Source organism: Cololabis saira, chromosome 12, assembly GCF_033807715.1.
Source record: "Cololabis saira isolate AMF1-May2022 chromosome 12, fColSai1.1, whole genome shotgun sequence".
Taxonomy (NCBI): Eukaryota; Metazoa; Chordata; class Actinopteri; order Beloniformes; family Belonidae; genus Cololabis; species Cololabis saira.
Genome location: NC_084598.1, coordinates 3,271,398 through 3,282,781, shown reverse-complemented (window position 1 = coordinate 3,282,781; position 11,384 = coordinate 3,271,398). Strand labels below are relative to the sequence as shown.

At 45.7% G+C, this 11,384-nt stretch overlaps 1 protein-coding gene across 1 annotated transcript; it reads left to right on the top strand.

Annotated features, from left to right (window-relative positions):
• Positions 1-659: 659 nt before the first annotated feature.
• zfp64 (zinc finger protein 64 homolog (mouse)) lies at positions 660-11,150 on the top strand. The gene is made up of 6 exons (XM_061735186.1): positions 660-891; positions 1,025-1,237; positions 2,398-2,550; positions 3,887-3,949; positions 6,519-6,770; positions 8,151-11,150. The coding sequence occupies exons 1-6, from the start codon at positions 876-878 to the stop codon at positions 9,437-9,439; spliced, it is 1,986 nt and encodes a 661-aa protein (XP_061591170.1). The 5' UTR covers positions 660-875; the 3' UTR covers positions 9,440-11,150.
• The last annotated feature ends 234 nt before the right edge of the window (positions 11,151-11,384 follow it).

Below are 11,384 nucleotides of genomic sequence, written 5' to 3'. Positions count from 1 at the left end.
ATTGAAAAGAAATAAAAAAAAGAATAGATAAAGGACAAGACAGTTGAATGTAAATTAAAAGGATAAATAAAAATAAAAACAACATAATGTGCGAGAGTAGGTTTCATGTAGACAAATTGAGCGATTTACAGATGCCGATGGTCTTTTGTGCCTCTGTGTTTTTTGATGAGTAAATTGTCCTTATACAGGACTGTCTCAGAAAATTGTGAAGTTCTTTATTTTCTGTAATGCAATTAAAAAAACAAAAATTTCATACATTCTAGATTCATTACAAATCAACTGAAATATTGCAAGGGTTTTATTATTTTAATATTGCTGATTATGGTTTACAGTTTAAGATTAAGATTCCCAGAATATTCTAATTTTTTGAGATAGGATATTTGAGTTTTCTTAAACTGTAAGCCATGATCAGCAATATTAAAATAATTAAAGGCTTGCAATATTTCAGTTGATTTGTAATGAATCCAGAATGTATGACATTTTTGCATTACAGAAAATAAAGAACCTTATCACAATATTCTAATTTTCTGAGACAGTCCTGTATATTGATCAAGTTATTTTTTTAATACAAGGAGTTCAGGCTTTTACCGCTACCGAATTTTCCTATGACCATAAACGCATCATGTGACGTCATTGTTTACTCCTGCCGTAAACGGGAACAGGTTGCCGTAAAGCCCTCCTGCGCTGGTGCAGTCAGGAGTGAACTGTTTCTGAAACTGATCAGTGAAATGTGCTTCATTTCCCACGCTGAAGTGAGGGATTGGTCTCCTGGCTCCATTTGTGATTCATCGAGCGTAGTCTAACGCCAAATGTGGACGTGATGTGCACACAGAGGAGCTGAGAATGAGCTGATCCCCAGCAGAAGCAGCTCGGACATGGCAGCGATGGAGGGTAAGGTGGACATGGCCGGACCCGGGTCTCCCTGGGGCTGTCCTGTGGTCTGTCCTGTGGTCTGTCCTGTGGTCTGTCCTGTGGTCTGTGTTGATCCCACTGAGCTGCTGTGTTGGTGTGTCCCCCCCCCCAGGGCTGGAGCTGAGCCCGGAGCAGAGCCCGGATCAGAGCCCGGACCTGCACATCTGCGGGTTCTGCCGGCAGCAGTTCCACCAGTACCAGCTGTTCCTGCAGCACAAGCAGGGCCGCTGCTGCGGCCCCAAGGCCCCCGCCCCGCCGGCGGGGCCGCCGGGGCTGCCGGGCCCCCCCGAGGCCCCCCCGGGACCCCCGCCGGCCAACCTCGCGGGTACGCGAATCTACGGTGGCCGAGACCCGCCATTGCTGAAAATAAAAGTAACGCTGCAAACAGAAACAAACGCCGCTGCAAATAAAAGAAACGCTGAAAATATAAAGAAACCCCGCTGCAAATAAAATAAAAACACGACGCAAATGAAAAAGCCACAACGGAAGTGAATTACCGGGGACTATTTTTGCCGATGCACCGGTGTTTTTATGAGACGGTGCGTCTGAAATGCCATACTAAACAGTATATACTAAAAAGTATACTTAAGTTCGGCACACTTTTGAGTAAATATCAGTAGTGTGCATTAATTTGGACGTACTATTAAGAGCGCACACGTCACTTCCTGCCGTTGGGAGGAAGTGACGTGTCACAGCAGCAGTAGCAGATCCGCTCCGCTCTTTCCCGTTTATCCTGGCCGAATAAAGATGATATTATATAATATTATAATATTAATATTGTATAATAATATTATTATACTTATTATACTTTTGACATATGTATATGTCATATCCCTTAGCAACCAAACACCGCTGCATTGCATTGTGGGAAGTTTCTGCTTAGCTAGTGTCCATCAATCCACACTAAAAAATGTCTCCAGAATCAGTATGGATAGTACATACTATTCAGTACGTACTAATGTTTCAGACGCACTAAAAAATCTTGCACACTCATTAGGGTGGAAGTATGCCGTTTCAGACGCAGCCAGAGTGTTACAAGTAACACTAACACTAACCTTTTCACTTATTTTCTCGTTCGTTGTTCTTCTTATTCCTCGCTTTTCTTATTTCTTCCTTTTCACTTACGTCCTCTTCGTCTTCTTCTTCTCCTCTCACGTAAAAAACACCGGTGCATCAGCAAAAATAGTCCCCGGTAATTCACTTCCGTTGTGGCTTTTTTTATTTGCGTCGTTTTTTTTTAAATTTGCAGCGGCGTTTATTTTATTTGCAGCGGGGTTTCTTTATATTTGGAGCCTTTTTTTTATTTGCAGCGTTTATTTTATTTGCAGCGGCATTTGTTTTTTATTTGCAGCGTTTATTTTATTTGCAGCAGCGTTTGTTTCTGTTTGAATCGTTACTTTTATTTTCAGCAATGGCGGGTCTCGGCCACCGTTACAGTCAGGTCCAGTGATCGGAGCAGACACTAACCTCCCTCTCTCTCTCCAGAGTCCAGTGCCGGGGTGGTGTTGGAGGACCAGGGCTGCGTGGGGGGGGCCACCATGAGGGGCCCCAAGAGGGGCCTGAGCAAGGCCCAGAGAGCCCCCCCCAGGAGGGCCCGGCCCGCGCCGCCCTCCAAGAGACACTCCTGCTGCTTTTCAGGTGCAACACTGCCCCAACCCCCAAACCCCCAAACCCTAAACCCCCAAACCTCCAACCTCCAACCTCATCATTCCGTCAACTTATGGCACTTTTCCACTAGTACAGGGGTCGGCAACCCAAAATGTTGAAAGAGCCATATTGGACCAAAAACACAAAAAACTAATATGTCTGGAGCCGCAAAAAATGAAAAGTTTTTTTTTTTTCATTATGGACTTCGAGAAAAATGTCGAGAAAAAGTATAAATTTCGAGAAAAAAGTCGAAATGTCAAGATTAATGTTGAAGTACAATCTTGAGAAAAAAGTCGAAATGTCGAGAAAAAAGTCCAAATTTTGAGGAAAAAGTCGAAATGTCGAGAAAAAATTCGAAATGTCGAGAAAAAAGTTGAAATGTTGAGAAAAAAGTCGAAATGTTGAGAAAAAAGTTGAAATGTCGAGATTAAAAAGGAAAGGAAAAAGGAAGGAAAAAAGAGAAAAAAACAAAAAAAAGAAGGAAAAAAAGGGGGAAAAAAGTTCAAGCATTTTTGAAAATGCTCCATGAGCCACTAGGGCGGCGCTAAAGAGCCGCATGCGGCTCTAGAGCCGCGGGTTGCCGACCCCTGCACTAGTACCTACTCAGCCCGACTCGACTCGTCCTCGTTTCTTTTCAACACCCAGATCAGAAGTAGGAGGTTGGAGAAGCTGCTGTGACGTATTTGATTGTGAATCTAAAGGAAGAAGACAACACTAAAGATGTAGAACCTGGAGGAGATGATAGATGTGCTGCTGGGTCTGTGGCTTTTGTTCGATATAAAGTTAAAAAATTAGAGTGAGAGAAGATTCAAGCGGGGACAGTTTTTTTTTGTTAGGTTGTCTCTGCGCTGCTGAAAAGTCAGCTGGAGCCGTGAGTAGCTATGAAGAGACAGAGCTCCTGGTAGATCTGGTCGTTCCTTATCACCGTCTAGATCCCTTTTTAATTCTCTCCTCAGCACCAGGTTTATGAACATCTGACCCTCAGAGTTGGATCATGAAACAGACTTTTGCTGCCGTTGCCTGTTGAATAAATTGAACCAGAATCCGTCAGAGTCTCTTTCTCTGATTTCCTCCTCCTGACTCAGACTTCTGACTCCAACCCCCCGACCAATCGGTGGTCTGTAGTGTGATGATGTCAGATACAGCCGACTCAGCCGCTTAGAACCTCCGCAGAATAGTTACAGAAAAGTATCTACTCGGCACGTTAGACCCCTAGTGGAGAAGCGCAAAGTCGAGTCGAGCTGAGTAGATACTGGTGTAAAAACGCCATTAGAATCAGCCTTTCCACAAAAAGCACTTTGTCAAAAATGTCTCTCTTCATCTTCAGGTTGCACTTTTAAGACGCAGTATGGCCAGAAACACATGGAGAGGCATCTCAAAACTCACACCGGTACGACACACACACACACACACACACACACACACACACACACACACACACACACACACACACACACACACACACACACACACACAGCTTGTGTGTAGGATAAAAGCAAAACAGGATGCAGTGATTTGCAATAAGATGTTGAAAGTGAAACATTTAGCCTTTTTCATGAAAAATCTTGTCCCATGTTTTAATGTGACGACGGCAACACATCAGAAAGAAGGGTGGGGCTAGCGCAGCGTTGACCACCATGTAGCACCTCTCCTAGTAGAGGGTCTGCATTGACGTCACTTCCCCACTGGACCAGCCCCTTTACTCTCACTGAGTGGTAAAACATCAGCAACTAGTGGAGAAGACAGGATAACAGCTAATTATCAGCTTAAATTAAAGTCAGTTGGACTTGACAGTGACCCGTACAGTTACCCCAAGAACCAGTGGTCCATGGACATTAATATTTGGTACAGTTACCAAGAACCAGTGGTCCATGGACATTAATATTTGGTACAGTTACCCCAAGAACCAGTGGTCCATGGACATTAATATTTGGTACAGTTACCCCATGAACTAGTGGTCCATGGACATTAATATTTGGTACAGTTACCAAGAACCAGTGGTCCATGGACATTAATATTTGGTACAGTTACCAAGAACCAGTGGTCCATGGACATTAATATTTGGTACAGTTACCAAGAACCAGTGGTCCATGGACATTAATATTTGGTACAGTTACCCCAAGAACCAGTGGTCCATGGACATTAATATTTGGTACAGTTACCAAGAACCAGTGGTCCATGGATATTAATATTTGGTACAGTTACCAAGAACCAGTGGTCCAGGGATATTAATATTTGGTACAGTTACCCCAAGAACCAGTGGTCCATGGACATTAATATTTGGTACAGTTACCAAGAACCAGTGGTCCAGGGATATTAATATTTGGTACAGTTACCAAGAACCAGTGGTCCATGGACATTAATATTTGGTACAGTTACCAAGAACCAGTGGTCCATGGACATTAATATTTGGTACAGTTACCAACAACCAGTGGTCCATGCACATTAATATTTGGTACAGTTACCAAGAACCAGTGGTCCATGGACATTAATATTTGGTACAGTTACCAACAACCAGTGGTCCATGGACATTAATATTTGGTACAGTTACCCCAAGAACCAGTGGTCCATGGACATTAATATTTGGTACAGTTACCCCAAGAACCAGTGGTCCATGGACATTAATATTTGGTACAGTTACCAAGAACCAGTGGTCCATGGACATTAATATTTGGTACAGTTACCCCAAGAACCAGTGGTCCATGGACATTAATATTTGGTACAGTTACCAAGAACCAGTGGTCCATGGACATTAATATTTGGTACAGTTACCAACAACCAGTGGTCCATGCACATTAATATTTGGTACAGTTACCAAGAACCAGTGGTCCATGGACATTAATATTTGGTACAGTTACCAACAACCAGTGGTCCATGGACATTAATATTTGGTACAGTTACCAAGAACCAGTGGTCCATGGACATTAATATTTGGTACAGTTACCAAGAACCAGTGGTCCATGGACATTAATATTTGGTACAGTTACCCCAAGAACCAGTGGTCCATGGACATTAATATTTGGTACAGTTACCAAGAACCAGTGGTCCATGGACATTCATATTTGGTACAGTTACCCAGAACCAGTGGTCCATGGACATTAATATTTGGTACAGTTACCAAGAACCAGTGGTCCATGGACATTAATATTTGTCCCGATTTCCATGAGAGTCTGCTCCCTGCATTTCCATTCTGGTAAGTTAAAGATAGTGTACGGTTATCTTTTTATACATTGTCTCTCCTTCAACCGTGACACCACACACACACATAGCAGCGCGCACACGTACAGAAAGTCACAAGGCTAACACTATGTATTACATAGACGTGACACTCCTAATCATGACATGGCACCTGTAATGACTCTTTGATTTCTTACATGTCATGATGTAAGTTAGATAGTGTTAGCCTTGTGACTGCCTTTACGTGTGTTTGTGTGCGCGCTGCTATGTGTGTGTGTGGTGTCACGGTTGAAGGAGAGACAATGTATAAAAAGATAACCGTACACTATCTTTAACTTACCAGAATGGAAATGCAGGGAGCAGACTCTCATCGACATCGGGGTACTGTGGAAGGTTATGTTTGGTTGTCTTACAGCCGCGATCCAAGCGCAGACGACTCTTTTACTCTTTTACTCTGTTATCTCAGATACTTGGCCGGCCTCCGTGGTTCTGACTCCGAGCAGGAAAGCGGTGAAAAGTTACACCATTAGCGATCTTTTCCGTTAATTATCACTATTTTCTCCAAATACCGGTCCCTGGCTTCCTTGTTTAAGGTATCCCGGTAAATACCAGCTCCTTTCCGACATTTTAACATTTCTTTTTTTTGCGTTGCGTGCTACCACACTGCTACTACACTGCTGTGTGTTTACACTCGCGAGGCATCGGAAATGGCCGCCGCGTCCCAGAATGCACCTTGGTGACCAAGCCCTATTAACAGAACTGTTTTCCTCTCCACTGACCAGGCGAGAAGCCGTTTGAGTGTGAGCTGTGCCACAAGCGCTTCAGCCGCCGGGACAAGCTGAACGTGCACAGCCGCTCCCACACGGGGGAGAGGCCGCACAAGTGCAAGCACTGCCCGTACGCCGCCGCCGACAGCAGCAGCCTGAAGAAGCACCTGCGCATCCACTACGACGAGCGGCCGTTCAAGTGTCAGATCTGCCCCTACGCCAGCCGCAACTCCAGCCAGCTCACCGTGCACCTGCGCTCGCACACCGGTAACTAAAGACGCTTTTACACCAGTACCTGCTCACTAGGGGTGTAACGATACACTAATCTCACGATACGGTACGATACACGATATTGAGGTCACGATAACGATACGATATTATAGCAGTATTTTTTTAACAACCTTGAATGAGGAACATATGACTGAAAAAAAATGTCTTATTTGAAAGACACAAAATACAAAACAATACTGCGCATTTGCACTATTGTTACAGTTTGTAATTCTTTATAACTGTTTAAGTTTTAAAGAGAAAGCCAGGCCAACCATTTTCCACAAACTGAACTAAAAGTAAATGTCAGGTTTGCATTATGATCTTCAGTTTCATACAAGTACAAATATTTAGACACAAACTGAATAGTTTCTCTCATGTATGATTTGACTTTTTTCTTTTCCAGAAATTTTACAACTAAAATTAAATAAATAAATGAAAGTAAATAAATACATACAATTTGACATCATAAAAAAGATTGATTCATGCTCACCTTATAAGTGTAAGAGGAGATTTATTTTAGTTAAGAAGGTTATTTTGGTAATTCAGGGTTGATTATTTTATAAATATATTCTTTATATTGTGATGTAAATCAGGGACTATAATGACACTAGTCAGTTTATCTGTAGTGATTAGTCTGTTTTAGATTGGGCGGAGTGATACGCCACAGTACGGCACTAGGTGCTGTGTTGATGTTCTAAAATCCTACACTGTTGAGGGACATTAAAGTACACTGGAACTCAGCAGAAGTTTCCCCGTGTTTATCCTACTCACCACCCCAAAAAGGTTTAATTTAATAAGGTAAGGCTTAACTCTACACCAGCCTTACATCAGTAAAAGTTCAGAGCTCTAAACCCTGCAAGAGTCCCGTGATCGGGACCAAAACGGTACTAGTTTCTTCTGAGGAGGAAGATTTTGATCCGCGGGTCGAGGCGCGGTCGTTACTAGTCAACACAATAGATTAATATTAATAACCCAATATCACGATACAGTTTGTCACCTCCACGACACGTATCGTGACGTTTTTGTATCGAGAAATTTTGTGGCACGATATATTGTAAGCCTCGAGTCTCTCTTTCTCTGATGTCACATCCTGACTCAGACGTCTGACTCCAACCCCCCGACCAATCAGTAGCATGTATTGTGATGATGTCAGATACAGCCGACTCAGCAGCTTAGAACCTCGGCAGAATAGATACAGAAAAGTATCTACTCTGCACGTTAGACCCCTAGAGGAGAAGAACCAAACCGAGGCGAGTTGGGCTGAGTAGGTACTAGTGGAAAAGCACCATAACCCTCCAGCGTTGGTTGTATTCTGCATTGTCTGCATTGAGAACCCTGTCCTCCTCTCCTGAGTTGTTCTGTTCCTCCTCTCCCCAGGAGACGCACCGTTCCAGTGCCAGCAGTGCGACGCCAAGTTCAAGATCAACTCGGACCTGAAGCGGCACGTCCGGATCCACTCCGGGGAGAAGCCGTACAAGTGCGACTTCTGCGAGTACCGCTGCGCCATGAAGGGCAACCTGAAGTCCCACGTGCAGATCAAGCACAGCACGGAGAACTCCCTCCCGTGCGGCCAATGCGACTTCCGCTGCGCCAGCAAGACGGCGCTGCGGCAGCACCAGCGCCAGCACCAGCCGGCCCAGCCCATCCAGTGCTCCAGCTGCACCTACTCCTGCTCCAGCAAGGGGGCGCTCAAGGTGCACGAGCGCATCCACTCGGAGGAACGGCCCTTCAAGTGCGACTTCTGCAGCTTCTCCTCCAAGCAGCTCAGCAACCTGGTCATCCACAAGAAGAAGAGCCACTCGGACAGGCCGGAGAAGAGCGGCGGGGGCGGGGGCAGGAAGGGCCGGGGCGGGAGGAAGCCCGCGGGGGGCGACCCCCCCAAACCGCTCAGCTCCCGGTACCGGGCCAAGCTGGACGCGGCCCGGGCGTTCTGCTGCGACTCCTGCGACGCCTCGTTCGTGCGGGAGGACTCGCTGCGGAGCCACAGGAAGCAGCACCGGGACACGCAGGGCGTCCTGCAGCTGCAGCTCAGCCCGGGGGAGCCCGGCGTCAGCGTGCTTCCCCTCGCCGTTGCCCCCGGCAACGCCCAGCTGGAGCTTCCCGTTCCCTCGGGCTCCGTGGCTCCGTACGGGAACGCCCAGCTCAAGATCATCGTGTCTCACCCGCTGGGCCAGCGCAGCGGGCTGCTCCCTGGGGGGGACGGGGGGAAGAGCAGCGTGCTGCTGCTCAGCGCAGAGAACCAGGACATGGTGGTGAACTCCGTCCTGCAGCAGGTGAACCTGCTGGCCCCCCCGGCCCCCCTGGAGCCCCACACGGTGCTGCTGACGCAGCTCAGCCCCGGGGACGACGGCACCCCCGGGGGCACCACCTTCATCACCACCTGCTCCGACCTGGACGGCATCAGCAGCCTGATCCAGGGGGGGGGCGCGGAGGTGACGGTGGTGACGGAGGGGGAGCCGGCCCTGGCGGGGGGGCCGGGGGGGGAGCCGGGGGGCCTGCAGGGCCGGGACGGAGCTCTGCTGCTGCCCAACATCAGCCTGGGCAGCCAGAACCTGCTGATCCACGGGGTTCCCCTCCTCGTGTCGGCCCAGCCCCCCCCCAGCGCCGGGGAGCAGCTCCCCCCTCACACACTCTACTCACACACACTAGCAGGACTCCCGCCCTGACGGGGCTGGGACTGGACACATTCAGCTGCAGCTAGAACATATTTCTCTAGCAGAAACAACCTGGTGACGTGAAGGAAGACTCATGGAACAAGGACTACGTTTACATGCAGTCAAAACTCGGGTTATTGCTAGTGATGCACCGATTGTTCAGTAACCGAAATTGTTCGGCCGAAAATGGCAAAAAAACACTTTCGGTGTTCGGTGGAATAAGTGGGAAAAAAACCGAACAATTAATAACGGCGTTGTAAAATAAGGAAATAGACTGGCCGCTCCGTAACGTTTGCACCACAAACATAAATCGTTGACCAACCAAAAACTAACCCCATAAGAATTTTACCAACATTCACCAGGAGGTGGAACCAAAACAACGTAATGCTGGAAATTAAAAAATTTTCATTTTTTTATGTTCAATAAATATTTTCTACTTTGTAATTTTGTAAAAGATTTTTTTCTTTGAAAAGCCTAAATCAAATGTATTTGATTTATGCAATGGTGAAAAAATTGGCAAAATAAATGAAAAACTGCTGAAGAACCATGTTCAGTATTGTTCGGTATTCGGCCAAGTGTTTATTATTATTTTCAGTTTCGGCCACAAATTTTCATTTCGGTGCATCACTAGTTATTGCTAATATTCCGGTTACTGAAACATTCAGAATATTCCGTTTACATGGTAATTAATCATTCAGGATATCTGGATCAAACCAGCGACGCACGGAGAACGTGATGACACAATTCCCATCATTTCTGCTTCTTCTTCCTGTATCCAAATTCAAAACAAATGCTGCTTAGCGTAACTTTTCTCTCTCCTTCTTGTAAATCTTCTATCCCGGTACTTTCTAGCGTCTACAAATGCAGAAATGTTCATATCCTTCATTCCATTTATGAAGTGATTAGTCTCCTCCTGGTCTTGGTTTCTCCGTGTTTATAAGAACTTCCTGGACTCAAAAGACCAGGATTCCTTGTGAACAGAACATGAGCAGAAAACAAATTCCTGTTCCGTTTGATGGGGATATTCCGTTTGGTGTTTACATGACCCAATATTCAGGTTTTAAAAGGAGTAACCCAGGGGTCATATTTGGGTTTTAAAAACCGGAATATGAGCAAATTCGGGTTATTCAAAGGGGTAATTGGTGTTTACATGGCCGTGCAAAACCGGGTTATTGCTAATATTCGGGTTTTAAAAGGGTTATTGATGCTGGAAACGCAGTCCATGCTATTAATCTTCATTGTTTCAGCTGTAAGATTTTGGAAGAAAAACTAATTTTTTTAGCTGCACAAGCGTTTCATCCACGGCCTCGTCATGTTCCTCAGTCATTTAAAAGCTAATCCCTGTGATATCTCTCATTCACACTGACTTATTTGTCATTTTTGATCCATCAAAATGTAATAATGAGATAAATCAAACATGGAAAGTGAGTTTTAACTTGAGCAAAAGCCTCGGAATAAGGTTTGCAAATGAACACAAGTTGAAGCTGAATGTGTGGGTCTCCTGCTTGTTCCTAGTGTTGTCCAGTAGGGGGCAGCAGCGCGCCGTGCGCGTCTACTCCCCCACATTTGGTCTGTGCAGCTTTTCAAACTTATATTTTCAAGTCTTTGCTCTGAATCTTGGAAGTAAACATCAATTTTACAGCCATTAGGTCAATTATCAACGTCTTTCTAAAAGCCGAGTTGCTCTCCAAATAGATTTTTCAATAAAGTGCCTGTTTTGCTTGTTGCCGTCTATTATTGGGGCTGTTTTTTACACACGTATCTCTGCACTTAGTATCTCCAGCGAGCGGATGCTTCACCTGGACAGGGGTCTCCGGTGAACAACTGCTCATTGATTTCTTGCTCATCTCTGTGCACTAATGGCCCTGCCGCTGCAGACGGAACATTTCCCTCTCAGCAGGACCACCACCTCAAATACTCTCCACCTCACAGTTCACTTCTCTTTGGGGGCTGGACC

What these genes read in the sequence shown, in the direction of transcription:
- zfp64 (XM_061735186.1), top strand. An exon ending in CCCGCCGGCCAACCTCGCGG is followed by an intron (nt 1,238 to 2,397) that starts GTACGCGAATCT and finishes CTCTCTCTCCAG; the next exon opens with AGTCCAGTGCCGGGGTGGTG. An exon ending in GCATCTCAAAACTCACACCG is followed by an intron (nt 3,950 to 6,518) that starts GTACGACACACA and finishes TCCACTGACCAG; the next exon opens with GCGAGAAGCCGTTTGAGTGT.